Below are 22,830 nucleotides of genomic sequence, written 5' to 3'. Positions count from 1 at the left end.
AGAAAGAAATAATAATAATAAATAAGCAATAAATATCAAGAACGTGAGATAGTGAGTCCATAGGTTGTGGAAACATTTCATTGATCGGGCAAGTGAAGTTAAGTGAAGTTATCCCCTTTGGTTCAAGAGCCTGATGGTTGAGGGGTATTAACTCCTTGAACCTGGTGGTGTGAGTCCTGAGGCTCCTGTACCTTCTTCCTGATGGCAGCAATGAGAAGAGAGCATGTCCTGGTTGATGGGGTCCCCGTTGATGGATGGTCTTTTCCTGCAACAGTATTTCATATAGACGTTGTCACTGGTTGGGAGGGCTTTACTGTGGTCGACTGGGTCAGTATCCACTACTTTTTGTAGGTCTTTTCGTTCAAGGGCATTGGTGTTTCCATACCAGGCTGTGATGCAGCCAGTCGATATACTCTCCACTGCACATCAATAGGAGCTTTTCAAAGTTTTAGATGTCATGCTGAATCTTTGCAACCTCCTAAGGAAGTAGAGACATTGCTGTGCTTTCTTCATAATTGCACTTATGTATATATACTCTCGTATGTCATTAGTATAAAAGTCTGTCTCATGTCCAGGACTTGCAGAGTATTCCATACCCTCTGTGAGGTCTTTTACCCTGACACCAAGCAGGACTCCGAATTATTTAAAAACGCAAACACGAGGAAATCTGCAGATGCTGGAAATTCAAGCAACACGCACAAAATGCTGGTGGTATGCAGCAGGCCAGGCAACATCTATAGGAAAAAGCACTGTCAACGTTTCGGGCCGAGACCCTTTGTCAGGACTAACTGAAAGAAAAGGTAGTAAGAGATTTGAAAGTAGGAGGGGGAGGGGGAAATCTGAAATTATAGGAGACGACAGGAGGGGGTGGGGTGAGGCTAAGAGCTGGAAAGGTGATTGGCAAAAGGGATACAGAGCTGGAGAAGGGAAAGGATCATGGGATGGGAGGCCAAGGGAGAAAGAAAGGGGGAGGGGAGCACCAGAAGGAGATGGAGAACAGGCAAAGAGTGATGGGCAGAGAGAAAAAAAAGGGAGGGGGGAAATAAATAAATCAGGGATAGGGTAAGAAGTGGAGGAGGGGCATTAACAGAAGTTAGAGAAATCAATGTTCATGCCATCAGGTTGGAGGCTACCCAGACGAAATATAAGGTGTTCCTCCAACCTTGGTGTGGCTTCATCTTGACAGTAGAGGAGGCCATGGATAGACATATCAGAATGGGAATGGGACGTGGAATTAAAATGTGTGGCCACCGGGAGATCCTGCTTCCTCTGGCAGGCAGACCATAGGTGTTCAGCAAAACCTCTGTCTGCCAAAAGAAAGAGGATCTCCCAGTGGACACACATTTTAATTCCACATCCCATTCCCATTCTGATATGTCTATCCATGGCCTCCTCTACTGTCAAGATGAAGCCACTCTCAGGTTGGAGGAACAACACCTTATATTCCATCTGGTAGCCTCCAAGCTGATGGCATGAACATTGATTTCTCTAACTTCTGTTAATGCCCCTCCTCCCCTTCTTACCCCATCCCTTATTTATTTATTTCCCCCTTCCCCTTTTTTCTCTCTCTCTCTGCCCATCACTCTTTGCCTGTTCTCTATCTCCCTCTGGTGCTCCCATCCCTCTTTCTTCCTCCCTAGGCCTCCCGTCCCATGATCTTTCCCTTCTCCAGCTCTGTATCCTTTTTGCCAATCAACTTTCCAGCTCTTAGCTTCATCCATCCCTCTCCTGTCTTCTCCTATCATTTTGGATCTCCCCCTACCCCTCCCACTTACAGATCTCTTACTATTTCTTCTTTCAGTTAGTCCTGACAAAGGATCTCGGCCTGAACTGTCGACAGTGCTTCTTCCTATAGATGCTGCTTGGCCTGCTGTGTTCCACCAGCATTTTGTGTGTGTTATTTTTTATTTTCATTAGAGATACAGCATTGAACAGGCCCTTCCAACCCAAGGAGCCATACTGCCTGGCAACCAACCTATTTAACCCTAGTCTAATCACAAGACAATTTACAATGATCAATTAATCTACTAACTGGTAGTCTTTGGAATGTGGGAGTAAACTGGAGCACCCGAAGGAAATCCACACATCCATGGGGAAGACATACAAAATGGTTGTGGAAATTCCTCTTCAGCTGCTTTTTTACACTTGTCTTGTCTCTAACCCTTTAGTGCAGTGATTCTGCACAACACTCCTTGAAATATTATCATCTCTAATTTGATAGTGGCACACACATTCTACACATTTTGTCTCTTCCTGCTGCTCCTTTCAGCTTTCTTCATTAGCAGATATCAAGTGTTTCTTAAAATGCCTTCATTTTTTAAAATGCAACCATATCTGTGGTATACTTTGTAGTATTTTATGACTTTGTTTTAAATTCATTGTCTGTATTTGCTTTTTCCTACCGCTATCTATTATCTCTGTATTCGAATAAGATGTAATCACCTGTGATTCCAGCAGAGGGAGCCATTGTCTGATTTGCAAATCCAAACGGCTTCAGCCAGCTCCCTGAATTATTCTTATTTCTTTTCTCTTTCCAACATAGATTTTTGTTGGGTCAGGATTTCAAACCAAGTCATACTTTTTATTATTAATATATCCATTATTTTTAATTCACATTTTTGAGTAGGCTTTGTGAGAAATCCAGCATTTAATGCCCATTTCTAACTGCCCTTTAGAAGGTGGTGATGAGCCACCCTCTTGAACACTTACATGTTACTGGTAGGCAAGGAGTTCCAGGACTGTGATCCAGTTAGGATGAACGACTAGAATGTATTTCCAGGTCAGAATGGTGTGTGATTTGAAGGGTAATCTGCAGGTAGAATGCTTCCAAGTATCTGCTGCCCTTGTCCTTGGTGTTAGAAATCTTGGGTTTGGGAGGTGCCACCAGAATACCATTTATAGTTAGTACACCTTGCAGCCACTATACAGCAATGATGAAGGGATTGAATGTCTGGGAATGCCAATCTCATGAGTTACTTTGTCATTTATACAGAATATTACATCACAGTCCTGGAAATGCTCATGTAGCCTTTCTCTCATTTTGGGATATAACCAGTCATTAGGGAAATATTATTTTCTTTCATACTTACTTTTTCAGTCTTTTCACATTTCACGCTTCATTTTTCTACTGACAGCACTAACAAATACTTTAATATAGTAACCACTTACCAAAGTACTGTAACTCTTCTGGTAACTTGAACATCTGAATGTCTACAGAATTGTCCTGTCAATACCAATTTTTTTCTTCAAGCATTATATATGTTTGCATTTTTCATTTTTTAAAAATATATGGAGATACAGCGCGAAACAGGCCCTCCCGACCCTTCGTACCGCACCACCCAGCAACCCCCGATTCAACCCTAGCCTAATCATGGGACAATTTACAATGACCAATTAGACTACTAACTGTTACATCTTTGGACTGTGGAAAGAAACCGGAGCACCTGGAGGAAACCCATGTAATCACAGGAAGTACAGTTGAAGTCAGAAGTTTACATATACCATAGCCAAATACATTTAAACTCAGTTTTTCACAATTCCTGACATTTAATCCTAGAAAACATTCCCTGTCTTAGGTCAGTTAGGATCACTAATTTATTTTAAGAATGTGAAATGTCAGAATAATAGTAGAGGGAATGATTTATTTCAGCTTTTATTTCTTTCATCACATTTCCAGTGGGTTAGAAGTTTACATACACTTTGTTAGTATTTGGTAGCATTGCCTTCAAATTGTTTAACTTGGGTCAAACATCTTGGGTAGCCTTCCACAAGCATCTCACAATAAGTTGCTGGATTTTTGTTCCATTCCTTTAGACAGAACTGGTGTGACTGAGTCAGGTTTGTAGGCCTCCTTGCTTGCACATGCTTTTTCAGTTCTGCCCATAAATTTTCTATCGGATTGAGGTCAGGGTTTTGTGATGGCCACTCCAATACCTTGACTTTGTTGTCCTTAAGCAATTTTGCCACAACTTTGGAGGTATGCTTGGGGTCATTGTCCATTTGGAAGACCCATTTGCGACCGAGCTTCAACTTCCTGGCTGATGTCTTGAGATGTTGCTTCAATATATCCACATAATTTTCCTTCCTCATGATGCCACCTATTTTGTGAAGTGCACCAGTCCCTCCTGCAGCAAAGCACCCCCACAACATGATGCTGCCACCCCCATGCTTCAGGATTGGGATTGTGTTCTTTGGTTTGCAAGCCTCACCCTTTTTCCTCCAAACATAACGATGGTCATTATGGCCAAACAGTTCAATTTTTGTTTCATCAGACCAGAGGACATTTCTCCAAAAAGTAAGATCTTTGGCTCCATGTGCATTTACAAACAGTAGTCTGGCTTTTTTTGTGGCGGTTTTGGAGCAGTGGCTTCTTCCTTGCTGAGCAGCCTTTCAGGTTATGTTGATATAGGACTGGTTTTACTGTGGATATTGTCTACCTGTTACCTCCAGCATCTTCACAAGGTCCTTTGCTGTTGTTCTGGGATTGATTTGCACTCTTCGCGCCAAAGTACGTTCATCTCTAGGAGACAGAATGCATCTCCTTCCTGAGCGGTGTGATGGCTGCATGGTCCCATGGTGTTTATACTTGCGTACTATTGTTTGGACAGATGAACGTGGTACCTTCAGGGATTTGTAAATTGCTCCCAAGGATGAACCAGACTTGTAGAGGTCCACAATCTTTTTTTCTTGGTCTTGGCTGATTTCTTTTAATTTTGTTTGTAAATTTCTGAACCACTGGAATTGTGATATAGTCAATTAAAAGTGAAATAATCTGTCTGTAAACAATTGTTGGAAATATTACTCATGTCATGCACAAAGTAGATGTCCTCAACGTCTTGCCAAAACTATAGTTTGCTAATATGAAATCTGTGGAGTGGTTAATCAATGAGTCTTAATGTCTTCAACCTAAGTGTATGCAAACTTCCGACTTCAACTGTATGTAAAATCTTCTTATAGACAGTGGGTTGCTGGTACTGTAAACATTGGGCTAATCACTATGCTACTATAAATAAATTAAAATAAATAAATAAAAATAAATTTACATTAGATTGGGTTGAAAGCTCAGTTTTCAAGATAGCAAAATGAGGACTGGACTGAGATAAATCAACTCTCTTGGAATTTTAATTAGTCTGGCAGCTTCTTTCTGAAATTCTTAATTATGGGAAGCCTTATTCCAAGTTTTGCTGTAACCCCACAATTAGGTGATGTTGTCCAACCCAGTACTGGAAAATCCAGTCAATATGGAGGCCGCCAAGATGTTAATGGAGAATCCACCACGATATCGAGAAATGGTTTTGGAATGTGTCAGAACCTGCAAGCAGCTCAAAGCAAGTAAGATCAAAAAAATCAAAGTTCAAAATAACATTTATATAAGTACATACATATAACAATATATCACCTTTAGATTCATTTTCTTGCTGGCATTTAGAGGAAAATAAAGAAATACAATAGAATTTATGAAGAACTATGTAAACAAAGTCTGACAAACAACTAATGTGCAAAAGAAAATAAATTGTGCAAATAAAATGTAATACTGAGAAAGTAAGTTGTAAGGAGTCCCTGAATGTGAGGCTATAGGTTGAAGAATCAGTTCATAGTTGTGGTGAGTGAAGGTATCATGTTGGTTCAGGAGTCTGATGGTTGCAGGGTAATAGCAGTTCTGAACCTGGTGGTGTGGAACTTGAGGCTTCTACACTTCCTGCTTGATGGTAGTAGTGAGAAGAAAGTATGGTCTAGATGGTGGGAGATCTTTGATGATGGATGCTACTTTCTTGTGACAGCACTCCATATACAGTGGCATGCAAAATTTGGGCACCCCTGGTCAAAATTTCTGTTACTGTGAATAGTTAAGTGAGTAGAAGATGAACTGATCTCCAAAAGTCATAAAGTTAAAGATGAAACATTCTTTTCAACATTTTAAGCAAGATTAGTGTATTATTTTTGTTCTGTACGACTTCAGAGTGGGGGAAAAAGGAAAGGAGCACCATGCAAAAGTTTGGGCACCCCAAGACATTTGAGCTCTCAGATAACTTTTACTTAATTAGCTTGTTAGGGCTATGGCTTGTGCACAGTCATCATTAGGAAAGGGCCAGGGCTTGTGCACAGTCATCATTAGGAAAGGGCCAGGTGATGCAAATTTTAAAGCTTTATAAATACCCTGACTCCTCAAACCTTGTCCCAACAATCATGGGCTCCTCTAAGCAGTTGCCTAGCACTCTAAAAATTAAAATAAATGATGCCCACAAAGCAGGAGAAGGCTATAAGAAGATAGCAAAGTGTTTTCAGGTAGCCGTTTCCTTAGTTTGTAATGTAATTAAGAAATGGCAGTTAACAGGAATGGTGGAGGTCAAGTTGAGGTCTGGAAGACCAAGAAAACTTTCCAAGAGACCTGCTCATAAGATTGCTAGAAAAGCAAATCAAAACCCCTGTTTGTCTGCAAAAAACCTTCAGGAAGATTTAGCAGACTCTGGAGTGGTGGTGCACTGTTCTACTGTGCAGCGACACCTGCACAAATATGACCTTCATGGAAGAGTCATCAGAAGAAAACCTTTCCTGCGTCCTCACCACAAAATTCAGCGTCAGAAGTTTGCAAAGGAACATCTAAACAAGCCTGATGCATTTTGGAAATAAGTCCTGTGGACAGATGAAATTAAAATAGAACTTTTTGGCCACAATGAGCAAAGGTATGTTTGAAGAAAAAAAGGTGCAGAATTTCACGAAAAGAACACCTCTCCAGCTATTAAACATGGGTGGATCGATCATGCTTTGCGCTTGTGTTGCAGCCACTGGCACGGGGACCACTTCACTGGTAGAGGGAACAAATTCTGGAGGGAAGCATTACACATTTGTAAAAAAAAAGCTGAAGATGAAAAGAGGATGGCTTCTATAACAGGATAATGATCCTAGACATACCTCAAAGTCCACAATGGACTACCTCAAGAGGCAGAAGCTGAAGGTTTTGCCATGGCCCTCACAGTCCCCTGACCTAAGCATCACCAAAAATCCGTGGATAGACCTCAAAAGAGCAGTGCATGCATGACGGCCCAAAAATCTCACAAAACTAGAAGCTTTTTGCAAGGAAGAATGGGCAAAAATCCCCCAAACAAGAATTGAAAGACTCTTAGCTGGCTACAGAAAGCATTTACAAGCTGTGATACTTGCCAATAGGGGTGTTACTAAGTACTGACCATGCAGGGTGCCTAAACTTTTGCTTTGGGCCCTTTTCCTTTTTTGTTATTTTGAAACTGTAGAAGATGGAAATAAAAAAAGTAATCTTGCTTAAGATATTAAAGAAATGTGTCATCTTTAACTTTATGCCTTTTGGAAATCAGGTCATCTTTTACTTGCTTAGCTATTTACAGTAACAGAAATTTTGACTGGAGTGCCCAAACTTTTGCATGCAACTGTAAATGTGCTCAATGGTGGGGAGGCTTAGCCTGTAATGGTCTGGGCTGTATCCACCATTTTCTGTATCTTTTCCATTCCTGGGTGTTGATATTTCCATATGAGAAAATGGCTTACCAGATCTGGTTTCCACAACTTTGGGCTTGTGAGGATGGAAAATCGTCCGTCATTCAGGATATCCCTATTTCAGCACTGTCCAATGACTCAGTCTGAAAAAGTAACAGTTATGTAGCTACTATTGGGCATACCCCACCCTACCCCATACAGTAAAATGGGTGTCAACACTCATGTTTAGAAACATTTTGAAACCAAATTTGACAAATACTATAGAGCTGGAAGTGCTTATGTCAGAATAATCCTTGGTAAATTAGAAGAAAATGGGATGAAATAAGGAGAGGTGGTGAAGGATGCAAACAACTATAAGCACATAGATTAAATGTGTGTGTGTTTTGAAAATAATTTATGCAGATCAAAGATTTTAACCCAACAGAGTATGTTCATGCTGCATTTGGCAGTCATTGGTTTACATTCTGTAATCTGCATGCTTCACATTTAGAATGCTACGGAGATGGTAATTTCTTTGAAGATTCCAACCTGGCAGCTAAATTTGGTAATTCTAGCTGGAGATTCGAGGAAACAGGAAATAAAATGTGACAATGTTATTCTTTGTATGGATGGTAGAGTCTCTCAAGTTTGCTTATGATCCTCAACAGCTGGAGTGAACTTCGCAGTTGAATGTTTTCCTGTGGCTCACTTTCAAAGCCAAACTTGCAGCAAACTGCGGAGGTGAGTAGATAAATGGAACCAGGTATAAGCAATGAGCATTCAGATATTCAAGACACCCACACAACAAAGTTTTTCTGTAAATGCAATACATTGTTTGAAGTGGCAACACATGTTACGTTTTCTCTCAGTCACCAAATATCACTTAGCATCTCCATGCTGTCAATTCCTCTTGGCTTTTAAATTTACTGAAGATCTTTCTCTGCAGTAGAGATCTCTTTACCACCTATTTTGATAAGCTCAGTGTTTTTGAATTTCCAGGTTTTTTAAACATGAAAAGCCAGCAGGAAAATGAAAGATGAATTCTGAAAAATCTGCAGAGAAACAGTTATTATTTTGAACAACAGTGAAATTCCAGGAAAATATGAGGGTATCAGTGAAAGCAGATGTGTTACCAGGAAATGAGAAGATGGAATATTTCAGAATGGAGTCAAATAATTATAGACAGCAACAGAATTGTGCAAAATGTTGAAATTAATTATCAAAAATAAGTAACAGCATCTGTGCAAAATGACCTAGTTTTCATAACTCAGACTGTCCAAATTCTTTGACCTGCTTGAAGTAGTGATAAGCCCTGTAGGGTGTAATGGACTTAACTAGATTCCTAAACTTTGGTGTACCTCAATAGGCAAATTCAAAACTTACATTTGAGATAAAACTGACAGAAAAAAATGCCTGAAGTCTATGAAGAACAATTACTTTTAGAGGAGTTATGTGGAGTTTTCTTTTGTGTCAGGGAGAGGTGGAGTCTGATTAAAGTGGTTAGTATCAGCATGACTTTTAAACATTTAGTATGAATGCTGTATATTCAGAAACAGATGAAATTAGTTTCACAGTTGATATAAAACTAGGAAAGACAATGAAATCAAGTCAGAAATCGGAATGTGCAGACTAGATGTGCAAGTGGGTAAAGAACAGCAAACCATGCAGATTGTAAAAACAATTGAGATGAATACTTGCTAATAAGAGTTGAAGTTGTCTAAATTGAAACAGAATCAGGGTTCAGAATTTAGGGACAATGCCAGGCAGGTCTTGCCAATGGATAGTAGCAGTCAGCAAAGTCAATATTGTGGTGCATTGCCAAAACAGTACAATTGAAGGGATAAACAGTTAAACGTCCCTGGGTTGAACATGGAGAATGGGTTTGCTTTGAGAATGCCCAAGATCATTAGAAAGACATTTACTGAATTTTGGCAATTCAACCATTAATGAAAACCTGATGGTCTTCAACAGGCCAGATGTAAATGACTGGACTAATTTGGCAATATGCCATAGATGTAAGAATAATTAATTGGTATTAGTAGCTATATAGTACATCAAAACTATTTCTTCCAAATGATTGTGGATAACTTGAACCCAATGGCTTCCATGGATTGATGCAATCCATTCCATGATAATGAAGAGTAACCATTGGTTAAACATCCATGAAGTATCATTTCTGAGTACTGAAAGTATGTCTTCAACAACATGATTTCAATCAAATAGAAGAATTTTTATGACACTGGAGCCAGTAGATTCAGTGGACATTTGATTGTCTTGTTTTCTCTCCTTAAGACTTTCTGTTCTGTTGATTTATAACTTTCCTTTATCTCTTGCTAAAAGATATATATTCATTAATCATCAAAAACTTTCCTTCGGATATCATAGTGTAATTTCCAGAAATGGGGGATATTTTGGACAACCCATCTTTGGAATTTGGGTACATTACACAGTACATCTATGGTGTTTGGAAGTTGCTGTTTGCTTTAATTATGCTGTTAATTATACTGGAAAATCCAGCACATTATTAATCAAATATTCAACTGTTTCACTTCAGAAAAGTATAAAGAAATGACTTTTTCATCATTTACACATGACCACCATTTATTTATTTATAATTATGTACGGTATTTATTTAAATTTTCTTTGATTTCAGTGTCAATCCTTCAGTAGTATTCTAAGAATGAAACACCTGGGTGACCAGCATAATCTTATCTTAACATGTGATCTCATCTTCAGTAAAACTCTGGAAATTGCTTCCATGTGTTTGAAATAAATAATGATCAATAGGCTTTCCTTAAATATCTCAGATTTCAGTCAGTGCTGAGCTTTAGCAGACCTTCAATTTCTTGCTGCATTCTTCTCTTCCATCTAAATTGTTGCATCAGGTTACTTGTGATCCAAAGGAAATCAAAGGGGAAACCTACAGAAAAATTATCATTTTATGTGTGTGATTAGCTATTAGAGGAAGGTATGTGTGTGCTCAACATGATGTTGGTGACGCCACATTTGGAATATTGTGTTCAGATTTGGTCTCCAAGCTATAGGAAAAATGCTATTACGACAAAAATAAGGTAGAAGAGATTTACCAGGATGTTGCTGGGACCTGAAGGACTGAGTTATGGAGACAGGTTATGTAGGTTGGAGAATAGAATGAGGAGTGATCTTGAAGAGATGAAATTAAAATTGAGAAGTATTATTTATCCAAGACTCCTATCTAAGCTGAGGGCATTGGGTGAATGTGCACAGTCTTTTCCCCAGAGGTGGAGAATGAAGAATTAGAAAACAGGTTTAGGGTGAGAGGGAGAGACTGAGACTTTCAGTGTGTGCAAGCTTTTAAACACAATGTGCACAAGACATTAATATTAATGGTCAGGGAAGCAAATTCTGCTGGTATTGATTGGGAGGCCAAGTCATGGTTTTGTTGGAATTCAAAATTATACAATTTTCACTTTTTAATTTTACTATTACTTCACTAATGTCAGCCAGATCACGGAAACAGTAAAGAAACATTTTAAAAATCAAAATACACACCAATCAAATCTACCCATTATCTAATTAAAACAAGAATTTATGACCAATCTTAAAGTGGTCAAAGTAGCAAACCAGAGGCAGATGAAAGAGTTGTGGGAGAGATACAGAGAAGAGAAAGGCTGTGGGGATAAAGATTCAAAGCATTGCTTTCTTTTCGGTGAAGGATCTGCCAGTCTGTTTTTATTTTCTTGGCATAAGCATGCAGAACCAACTTTTCTACATCCCAAATTATACTGTTACAGGACTTAGCTTACTCCTGAATGGTCACAATGCAATCATATTTTCCTGTTGTGTGTTAAAAAATAAAATTACAGCTTCTCTGATCACGTGGGCGAAGAACAGTGCAATGTGGAACTGAGATATGCAGATCCTGAAGTTCAATCTATGCAAGTAGAGATGATCAAGGAGTTGGGTTCTGTCCAAGTTTTCCTTTCTTCTGGAACCATTTCTCTTCTCGCAAAGTTCTGCATACTTACTGCTATTCACAATCTTCTATATAGCAGTTATAAAAATTTAGATTTCACCCTCAGAACTCTTCATGAATTTTTGGATTCCTCAGTACACTCTCAATTCCTCTGACTGTATACAATTGACCGTTTTTTTTTGTTTCTTAAATACGAACCGAAGTATTTTCGTAACCACTTTTTCTTCCTCAAAAATCTTCCAAGAAATATCTCTAATTGTATCCATTGAAGACTTTGACTTGGCATTCAGGGTCTTGCATAAAGGATAAATTGTTGGACTGCTTCTGGTGATTGTAAATAAAGAATGCAGAAAAACAAATTGTTGATCAACAAAGGGATCTGGGTGTCACACACTGAAGGCAATCATGCAGGTGCAGCACTTAAGGTACATACAGTAAGTTGTATGCTGCCTTTTTACAAGAGGTTTTGAGTATAAGGTTATCATAAAACAACAATGCAGGGTCTGGGTGGGATCAAACCTGAACTACTATGTGCATTTGAGTCTCCTTACCTCTGAAGGGATTTAATTACTATTGAGGGAATATAACAAAATTTCACCAGGTTGATTCCTGGGATAGTGAGTCTGTCATGCAAAAAGAAATTAGGTAAACTGGGCCTGTATTCTCTTGACTTTAGAAGAATGATTGATTTCAATAAAACATATAAAATTCTGATAGAGCTTAATAGAATGGATGGAGAGAGAACTTTTTCTTGTCATGGAGATCTGAAACTAAGTTCACAGGATCGGGAAGCACAGTAGCATAGAGGTTAGCACAACACTTTACAGTACAGTCGGCCCAGGTTCATTTGAAACCGTTGCCTGTAAGGCGTTTGTACATTCTCCCCATGACCTTGTGAGTGTCCTCCAGGTTCTGCAGTTTTCTGCCACAGTCTAAAGACATACCAGTCGGTTAATTGGTCATTGTAAATTGCCCCATGATCAGGCTTGGATTAAATTGTAGGATTGCTAGGCAGCATGGCTTGATGGGTCAAAGGGCCTATTCCATGCTGTATCAATAAATATATAAATAAATATGGGGTGTAATGTGTTGGAATGAGATAAGAAAAAATTTCACCACTCAGAGTTGTGAATCTGTGGAATGTTCACCACAGAAAGCTGTGGAGGCCAAATTACTGAATATATTTAAGAAGGAGGTAGATGAACTTCCAGACAGAAAAAAGGGATTTGGGGAGAGTGTGGGAATGTGACTGAGATAATGGATCAACAATAATTGAAGAGTGGAACAGACTAAAGGGGCAAAATTGCTTACCCCCACCTCTATTTTCCATGTCCTGTTAATATTTCATTCCTAGCTTTCAGTTGATTGTTTTGAATTTATTTTTGGTTTTATAATAGGGGAAGTTTTATAATCATTAGTCACCTTTGGCCAGTTATTAATAAAATAACTATTTATACTTTCCTCACTCATCAATTATATTTTGCAAAATATATATTATTTTAACATAAGTTAAAGTAAATGAACTCTGACAAAGGCATTAATTATTGTGTTTCATTGCAGAATTAAAATGATTGCTTTTGATGAATATCACAAGACGTGGACTGAAATTGCCACATCAAAATCAAATGAGAGCTGCAAAGATTCAAGTACAGTGATATATTCCTTATGATCCACCCTTCGACCCACATATTTTGTTCACCATGTTATTGGTGCTGAGTGGTTAAATGAGTTATTATCTTTCCTTTATACTTCTTTGGTGGTCACTTGAAATTAGGCTTTGCTGCAATAAGTATCAAATCTGTAATGAGCTTTTGGACATTCAAATCAAATCTCTAGATAATTTCAATACATATTGTGAATTTAAGCCTGAATAAGTTCTGAAAATAGTGCCAGAATTATCTTGAAAAGTGAAGGGTGATTGCAATACCATGCTGGTGTGAGGAATGCTCCTGGTCCACCAGGCTTAACAAAAATGATCTTGTTTAAAGTTATTGAAAAGTATTGCCAATACTTTTCCCATTGGTAGATTATTAATTTTCAGAAGGGATTCTTTAACAGATGTTACATAATTACTGTAAACGTTCATGGTGACTAACATTAGTGCATGGTTTAGACATCTTGCCAAGAATTTTTAAAATATGTTGTCTGCATTAAACACTGGGACCAATACCTCAGCAGATGGGATAAAAGCTCCCTTAGTGAAAAATTGAAATGTAGTGCATGTATTTATTGGATATAAAATAGAATCAGTGTATCGTCACTTTAACTATCTGTTTGTTTTTACTTGTAATTTCTGCTTCAGAGTTCTTTCTTTTCTGTTAGACTTTTGTTGTATTTTAATTTTATCTGACTTAAAAGTTTTTTCACATCTTTTTTGGTCTGCATTCTACATTGTCTGAACTATTGCTGTTTCATTAATATGCTCAGATTCTATTCTTACCTCTTTGAAAGACCAGAGAACATGGTAAGGTGAAAACTAATGTGAACAAGGTGAGATACAAGAATGGGCTTCAAATGGATGGAAATCTGTATAAGTAGCACCATTAAAGGAATGGGTATCTGGGAATAGTTTAGGCCAGTTAGAGTCATTGCAGGAGTTATAATGCAGGACTACTTAAAGCAAAAGAGCTAGGCTGTTAGTGTTGGGAATAAATTTTTGCCTGGAAGCTATTTGGATCAGTCATTCACATATTGGAGGATGGGAAGCTGTGAGGGCAAACCTACCTGAACCTAGTTTAGACTAAATCATACCTCCCTTGCTGATCTTTAACTACTTTTACAAACAAAATCTCTTTGACAGGCCATACATGCCACCTTGCTGCACTTAAGGATCTTGCATATTGGCAGCGAATGCTCTGAGAACTTGTAGCAAAATAGATGCTTGGAAAGGACATGGAATTGCTGCAGTATGTTGGCCATAATTCCCCTAATTGAAGTTACTTACAAATGCTGATTATCGCACTAATTGTGTTCTGGGGAACTCAATATATCCCGAAGGTTATACTTCTGTCAATCATACTGTATGTATTATATTGTAAAGCATCCTGGTAGATTTGGCAACAAATAAATTTGTTGGTCAATGTGAAATTTACACAAAGAAATAAAATTATTTTAGTTTAATCTGTATATATTGAGAACAGAGTTATACTCAACTGGCAGGGGTGTTCACCAATATCTTTTAACCTCTTGCTTTGGCAGCCTGAGGTAGCCACCTGTTTCAAGCAGGTTTCAATTATACCAATGCCATAAGAAGAACATGGTAACCTGCCTCAATGATTACCGTCTAGTAGCACTTACATCCACTGCGCTGACGTGGTTTGGGAGGTTGGTGATGAAACATCTCAACTACTGCCTGAGAAGCAACTTGGAACCACTCCAATTTGCCTACTGGCACAATGGGTCCACAGCAGATGGAATTTCATTAGCTCTTCACTTAACCCTGGAACATCTGGACAGCAAAGATACCTACATCAAGATACTCTTCATCAACTACATCTCAGCATTCGACACTATCATCCCCTCAAAACTAATCATTAAGCTTCAATATCTTGGCCTCAATACCTCTGTGCAACTAGATCCTCAGTTTCCTCACTTGTGGATCCTAATCAATTCAGATTGGCAACAACATTCCAGAAGTTCAGTCAGCGTGGGGTGCAGAGCACTTCGAAGAAGTTACTTTCAGATCAGTGAAGCTTGTAGAAAAGGCGAGCTTCACGGGTGCTTGGACCTTCCAGAGGTCCATTCAGTACTGGGAGCAAAGCACTTCAAAGAGGTTACTCGCAGGTCACTGAAGCTTGTATAAAAGGAGAGCCTCGCAGGTGTTCGGACATTCCAGAGGTCCAATTAGCATCAGGAGCAGAGAACTGCAAATTTTTAAAAGAAGTATAGAAGGAGCAAGTGGGACAGCCATTGTCAGGAGTAGGCCAGCAATGAGAGTAGGAGCCTCAGGCTTTGACTCAAGAAGCTTCGAAAGGAAGTTGCTGAGGCCAAAGAAACAGGGTAGAGGATTTGATCTTGGTTGCCCATTGTACAGTGCAGGCAGGATGGCATATATGACAATGGAATGCTTCTCCTGTAGGATGTAGGAATTAATGGAGCATGATGGTCTCCCTGATTACTACACCTATGGGAAGTGCAGCCAATTCCAGCTCATGAAAGACCACATTAAGGAGTTGGAGCTGGAGTCTGATGAAGTTAAGATCATCCGGGAGGCAGAGCGACTTTAAGATATGACTTTTGAGCAGGTGGTTTAGCCCAGAGTGCAGAATTCAGGGAGTAGATGGGTGAGCACTGAGAGAGGTAAAGGGAGAAGGAAGTCAGTGCAGGGTACCCCTAGGGCCATTCCCCTAAGCAACTGGTATAACCCTTTGGATACTACTGAGGGGATGATCTATCTGGGCAAGGCAGCAGCAGCCAAACCAATAGCACTGTGGTCGCCTCTGAGCCTTAGATATACCTCAAGCTACTGTGTGAAGCAAGGGAGGAGATTGCTGAGCCTCTGGTGATGATCTTTGCATCATCAATAGGGATGGGAGAAGTACCAGAGGATTGGAAGGTTGCAAACCTTGTTCCCTTGTTCAAGAAGGGGAGTACAGATAACCCAGCAAATTTTAGACCAGTGAGTCTTACTTGCAGTGGTGGCAAGTTGTTGGAGAAGATCCTGATAGGCAGGATTTATGAGCATTTGGAGAGTCAACATGGCTTTGTCAAAGGCAGGTCATGCCTTACGAGCCTGATTGAATTCTTTGAGGATGTAACAAAACACATTGATGAAAGTAGAGCAATAGATGTAGTGTATATGGATTTCAGTAAGGTATTTGATTAGGTTCCCCATACAAGGCTCATTCAAAAGTAATGAGGCATGGGATCCGAGGAGACCTTGCCTTGTAGATCCAGAATTGGTTTGATCACAGAAGGCAAAGGGTGGTTGTAGATGGTTCGTATTCTGTATGGAGGACAGTGACTAGTGGTGTTCCCCAGGGATCTGTTCTGGGACCCCCCCCCCCCAACCCTTTGTGATTTTTATAAATGGCCTGGATGAGGAAGTAGATGGTTGGGTTAGTACATTTGCTGATGACACAAAGATTGTGGGTATTGTGGATAGTCAGGAGGGTTGTCAGAGGTTACAGCGGGACATCAATAGAATACAGAACTGGGCTAAGAAATGGCAGATGGAGTTCAACCCAGATCAGTGTGAAGTGGTTCATTTTGGTAGGTCCAGTTAGAAGGCAGAATGTAATATTAATGATAACACTCTTTGCAGTGTGGAGGATCAGTGAGATCTTGGACACTCAAAGCTGCTTGCAGGTTGACAGTGTTCTTAAGGAGGGGTATGGTGTGTTGGCCTTCATCAACCATGGGATTGAGTTCAAGAGCCATGAGGCTTTTTCTGAGGCATGTAATGGCAAACACAAGGGGACATAGTTTTGTGTGTGGCCTCCATCAGTCATGGTCAACCATGGGTACTGCACCCAGGTCACTGGGGAGTGGCCTCTCCAGGGCGCAAGCCAGGGCAGAGTTGATATGGAGATTCGTCTGTTGCCCATGCAGTGGGCCCCCCCCCCCCCCACGCTGGTGACAGGTCCAAAGGAACGACGGAAGTCAATACAGTTTGGTGCTAGCAGCATCGCGGGAGTTGCCGTGCCGGAGCTGGGTACAGCAGTCAGCCGCCTTCGGGGCTCCAATTCCTGATTTTTCCTCAGGGTTTACTCCCAAAGCCTTTCCCGTGAGAGGGTATAGCCGCAAGGCAGCGGAGTTTTCCCTCTCCTAGATGAGCTACCATCCGTGGTTAATGAGCCCATCTGCCCAGAGCTACTGGTTTTAAGGTGCCAGTGGCCTGCCTTTGCCCCTTCTCCTGTCAGTGAGAACAGCTCTGCTGGGCATAAGAACTATGCCACACATGAAGGCCAGGAGTTGGACTTGGTTGCCAGAGGCTGTTTGAGACGCACGCCATGAAAAGCATTTATTTAGCAGTGGGAGCTCATCCCCACTACCACCCTTAGGCTATGACTACCTTTGGAGCTGGACATAGTTTTAAGGTGCTTGGAAGTAGGTACAAGGGGGATGTCAGAGGTAAGTTTTTTACACAGAGAGTGGTGGGTGCGTGGAATGCACTGCCAGTGATGCTGGTAGAAGCGGATACAATAGGGTCTTTTAAGAGACTGGTAGATAGGTAAATGGAGCTTAGAAAAATAGAGAGCAATGCAGTAGAGAAATTCTAGGCAGTTTCTAGAGTAGGTTACAGGGTCGGCACAATGATGTGGGCTGTTGGGCCTGTAATGTGCTATAGATTTCTACGTTCTAACATCTCCTCCACAATCTCCATCAGTATAAGGCTGTGTGCTTAGCCCCGTGTTCCACTCGCCTTATACTTATGACTGTGAGGCAAAGCACAGCTCCGAAGCCATTTTAAGTTTTGTGACGACACCACTGTCGTAGGCCAAATCAAAGATAATGATGCGAGGGAGATTGAAAACCTGGCTGAGTGATGCCAGAACAACAACTTTTCACTCAATGTCAACAAGACCAAAGAACTGATTATTAACTTCAGATGCGGAAACCAGAAGTCCATGAGCCTCAGTGAGGGATCAGAGGTGGATAGGGTCAGCAAATCCTTGAGTGTTATAATTTCAGAGGATCTGTTCTGGGCCCAGTATGTAAGGGCAATTATGAAGAAAGCATGGCACCATCTCTGCTTCCTTAGAAGTTTACAAAGATTTATCATGACATTAAAATTTTGACAAACACCTTGAATGGAAATCCTACAAAAAGTAGTGGATATGGCCCAGTCCATCATGGGTAAAGCCCTTTCTACCGTTGAGCACATCTACATGGAGCGCTGTCACAAGAAAACTGCATTCATCATCAAGGATTCTCACCACCTTCCTCACTGCTGAGGAAGAAACCACAGGAGCCTCAAGATCCATCCCACCAGATTCAGTAACAGTTATTATACCTTATCCCTCTTGAACCAGAGGGAATAATTTCACTCACCCCATCAATGAACTGTTTCCACAACCTATGGACTCAGTTTGAAGGGCTCTTCATCTCATGTTCTTGATATTTATTACTTATTATTTTTTTCTCTTTCATATTTGCCCTTTGGTAGTCTGTCTATCTTGTTGGGTGCAGTTGATTCTACTGTATTGTGTTTCTTGGATTTGCTGTGTGTGCCCGCAAGGAAATAAATCTCAGGGTTGTATGTGGTGACATATATGTGCTTTGATAATAAACTTACTTTGAACTTTGACAGTGCCCAGGCCCTGCCTTAATCTTCAAGCGATATATTGTGGAGAAGAGGAATTACAAAAAGAAATTGAAGCACAGAATAAAGAGTGCGTATTCATCTGACTTCAATGACCTAGCACTTAAATGTACAGGTACACTTTTATAGGAGGCTACATAGGTTATTAGTATTATATAATTTAAGGTGGGAATATGTGATTTAATGTTTCCATTTGCAGAACTCTGGTCTGAAGACTGTCCCCCAATCAGTATCTTGAATATGTGATGGTGAAAGCTGGAAAGATCAAAAGTGCTTAGAGCCTGTGCTATGATGGTCTATTTGTCTCATAAGTGGCCTAAGAAAGATACAAATTAGAAGTCTTCTCATGATGCAGTTGGAATGCCTGAGCTGTAGTCCTGTTGCTCAGTGGAACAGAAGCCTCAAAGTGGACCCTAATGAAAAAGAAAAGCATGTTGTTGTGTTATATCTCTTTAATTTAACACCACCTTCCCTCTTAGTGCTTTGGAGTAAACTCCTCCAAGAGCTGTACACCCCTTGTGTGACATCCAGAAGGTCCAATATTGGTGATGCTAATGAAAATTCATATCCTACCCATTGGTACTCTCAGCTGACTATTCAAAGCAAAAAAAATTAAAAATACTTTTCCCTCGTTATATGATGTCATTTTATCTGTGTTGGAGGGGGGAACTAAGGGATTCTGAGGTTTCTTTACTGATGACCCTGCACTCAAATCACATTATCTGCCTTCGAGTTTTGTCTGCATATATAGTAAGTACTGTATGGCAAACTCAACAATGAAAGTACTTACAACGCTGGACTGTTGCTGAAGGGTTTCAGCCCAAAACGTCAACGGTATTCTTTCGCACAGGTACTGCCTGGCTTGCTGAGTTCCTCCAGCATTTTGTGTGTGTTGCTTGGAATTCCAGGATCTGCAGATTTTCTCTTGTTTGTAATCAAGGTACTTGAATATTGTCTTCAAATTTCTTTCAGCTACAACTTTCATACTTCATTTACTTCAAGAATAATAGAAATAGGAAAGCAATGACAACAGTGTCTCTGCATGGAATCAGGCCCTTTGGCCCATCAAATCCATATTGATCATGAAACAGCCATTTACACTGTTCATATTTTATGCTTCCCAGGTCGCATCAATTCTGGGTCAATGACACACTAGTGACAATTTACAGTTGTTAGTTAACCAACCAAATGAGATATTTTTGGATGAGGGAGAAAACTGGAACACCTGGAGGAAACCTACCTGTATGATCATGGGGAGACATGCAAATTTTACATAGACAACAATGGAGGTCGGGATATAGCTTGGATCAGTAGAGCTGTGAGGCAGCACTCTCTTAGCTCTGCCACTGCATTTAAATGGCACTGCCTCAATGTAATGCATTGATTAGACAACAACACTGTGAGCAGCTCTGGGCCCCTTGTCTAAGAAAGGATGTTCCGGCATTGGAGATGGTCCAGAGGAGGTTCACATGAATGATCCCAGGAATGAAAGGGTTACTGTATGGAGAGCGCTTGATGGCTCTGTGCCTATACTCACAGAGTTTAGAAGAATGATGGGGAATCCCAAGAAACCTATAAAATATAGAACACCTAGATAAGACTGGAAGTGGAGAGGATTTTTTTCTAAAGTGGAGAGGTCTAGGATCAGAGGGCACAGCCTCAGAATAGAAAAATATTCTTTTAGAACATAGATGAGGATTTTCTTCAGCTAGAGGGTGATAAATTGCCAGAGACAGCTGCAGAGACCAAATCATTTGGTATATTTAAGGTAGGTATTGCTAGGTTCTTGATTAGTAAGGGTGTCAAAGGATACAGGTAGAAAGAAGCAGACTTGATGGGCCAAATGGACTAATTCTACTGGCATGTCTTATGGTATTTTTAAAAAATATTATTTATCTCTAATCTCATTGACTTTTCTTCAATGTAAAGTAAAAAAAAAATGCACATTGTTCAGTACAGCTGAGCTCCTGCTTGTTTTGTAGTTTCTTCTGCAAGTATGGCAATATCTATTACAATCTCTGAAGAAATCTGAATTTCCTCATTTTTTTCTAAATCAAAACAGAAACCTTCATCTTTTGATGGTAACAATCTCAGATTTTCTTTTTCTGACCAAACTGATTTCCCAAATCACAAATGCAATAAGTAAAATTTCTTTCTGGGTGCCCAATACTTTCTTCCCTCATTCACTTTTCTGGTCAAGGTACAAGAAAAGCTATTTTTATCTGGCATTTGGTACTAGTCTGTTCTTTGTAGCCTCTAATTTCTTTCATAATATCTTATGTGTTTCTTTTCTGGATACTTTCAATTATGATCAGTTTTTGTGTTGTTTCCCAAGAATTAAATACACAAAACTATGTTTTCTTTCTTCTACCCAGAAACTCACGATTTTGAAATTAAAATATCTCAATTTCATACTTTAATACATTCATTTCCAGCTTTTACTTCTTCAGTCTTTCCACCATGTATTCTTCACACACTTAAAACACAAGCTTGGTTTTGTGTAATCAGTTCTTTTTCTTACCTCCATTGCTTCATTTAGACGGAGTCATCAGATAGGAAAACAGGCATGAATTATAGATCCTGTATTTCCCAGGTGCTATTTTATAAAGTTCATGAGAACTTTCATTATACAATGGAAATTTCTGCTGAAAATCTCCATACAGCCATAGCTCTGACAGGAGCCCCAGAAATAATATCTCACTAAACATTTTGGGATTATTGAGGCTTTCTGCATATTTTTGAGACTAATGGAATCTCTGAGAATACCAGTAACAGAATGGAAGATCAAATGAAAGGGTAGATTTAGGATGGAACTAGAAATGATAAACTGCATTGGAAGAAAAAGCAACAAAGATAGAAGATAATATTAACCATGAAGGACAAAAGAACTAAACTCAAGAGATCCTGCAGATGCTGGAAATCCAGAGCAATAAGCACAGATGCTGGCAGAACTCAGCAGATCTAGCAACATCTATGGAAGTGAATAAACAGTTAACATTTTGGGTCAAGAGCCTTCATTAGGACTGGAAATGAAGGGGGAGGAAGCAAGGATAAGAAGCTAGGGGGAGGGGAGAAGGACATGCTAGAAGGTGATAGGCAAAACCAGGTGGGAGGGGGTGGGTGAAGTAAAAGGTTGGGAGGTGATAAGTGGAAAAGACAAAGAGCTGGAGAAGAAGGTATCTGATAGGAAAGGAGATTGGATCATGGGAGAAAGGGAAGGAGGAGGGCACCAGTGGGAGGCGATAGGCAGATGAGTAGAAGAGTTAAGAGGCCAGAATGAAGAAGAGGAAAGGGGAGGGGATAAATTGTGGGAAGCTGGAGGACTCAATGTTCATGCCATCAATTTGGAGGCTACCTAATAAGAATTTGAGGTGTTGCTCTTCTAATTTGGCTTCACCATGGGGCACATGGACTGAAATGACAGAACAGGAATGGGGATAGTTGTTGAAATGGTTGGCCACCAGGAACTTCCGCTGATGCCTAATCAAGAAAATTTGCCACAAGGCTTCACTCTCCTACTGTCCATCCTTTTTTTCCACTTTGCTACAAAATACTTACTTTGCCAACAGTACAAACCTACTTGCACAAATCCGGCAGCAGATTTGGCTTTTGATCCTTCCTCAGCTTTCTTCTTCTCTCTCCTCCATCCAGAAATTAAATTAGTGTAAATGTTTCATTGCAAACAGTAAGTTGTACTCTCCATATCTGCTGAGTGTTCCCATACTTCCCTTTAGTGTGAGCAATATTTCTTTAATATAACCTTCACATTAAAGGTACAGATTATAGGAGCTTCTGCTAATTTCCATTTAACAATGACCAGAAACATGAATAGTTACAGAAGGAGTATGAGCAGGTTTGAGGCTAGTAATTTTGTGGCAAGTGACTCACCTCCTTCCTCTTCAAAGTCATTTCAAAACCAGAATAGGAGTACACTGGAATATACTTCATTTGCCAGTTTATATGTACCTCCAAAAAAAATCAATTCATACTCTAAACATTGAGGTTGCAGTGTGTATTGTCCACAAAATGCACTGCATTAATTCATCAAGGTTTCTTCAGCAGCAGTTCCTAAGCCAGTGAACTCTCCTACCCAACAGACAAAAGCATCAGGTTCAATGCCACCAGTTGCTAGGCTCCCTCTAAATCGCAAACCAGCCTGACT

General features: G+C 39.9%; 1 protein-coding gene across 2 annotated transcripts in view; it reads left to right on the top strand.

Annotated features, from left to right (window-relative positions):
• Window positions 1–22,830, top strand: part of LOC132401991 (ubiquitin-conjugating enzyme E2 U-like) — a 56,123-nt gene that overhangs the window by 29,217 nt on the left and 4,076 nt on the right. For both annotated transcript variants that reach the window (XM_059984408.1, XM_059984407.1), the window contains exons 6-9: window positions 5,202–5,331; window positions 8,118–8,190; window positions 12,965–13,050; window positions 18,657–18,738. In XM_059984408.1, the coding sequence (XP_059840391.1) occupies window positions 5,202–5,331; window positions 8,118–8,190; window positions 12,965–13,050; window positions 18,657–18,738 (371 nt within the window). The remainder of the gene's footprint in view (window positions 1–5,201; window positions 5,332–8,117; window positions 8,191–12,964; window positions 13,051–18,656; window positions 18,739–22,830) is intronic.

The sequence above is a fragment of the Hypanus sabinus genome, chromosome 11 (assembly GCF_030144855.1).
Source record: "Hypanus sabinus isolate sHypSab1 chromosome 11, sHypSab1.hap1, whole genome shotgun sequence".
NCBI lineage: Eukaryota > Metazoa > Chordata > Chondrichthyes > Myliobatiformes > Dasyatidae > Hypanus > Hypanus sabinus.
This window is presented reverse-complemented; position numbering and strand designations above follow the sequence as displayed.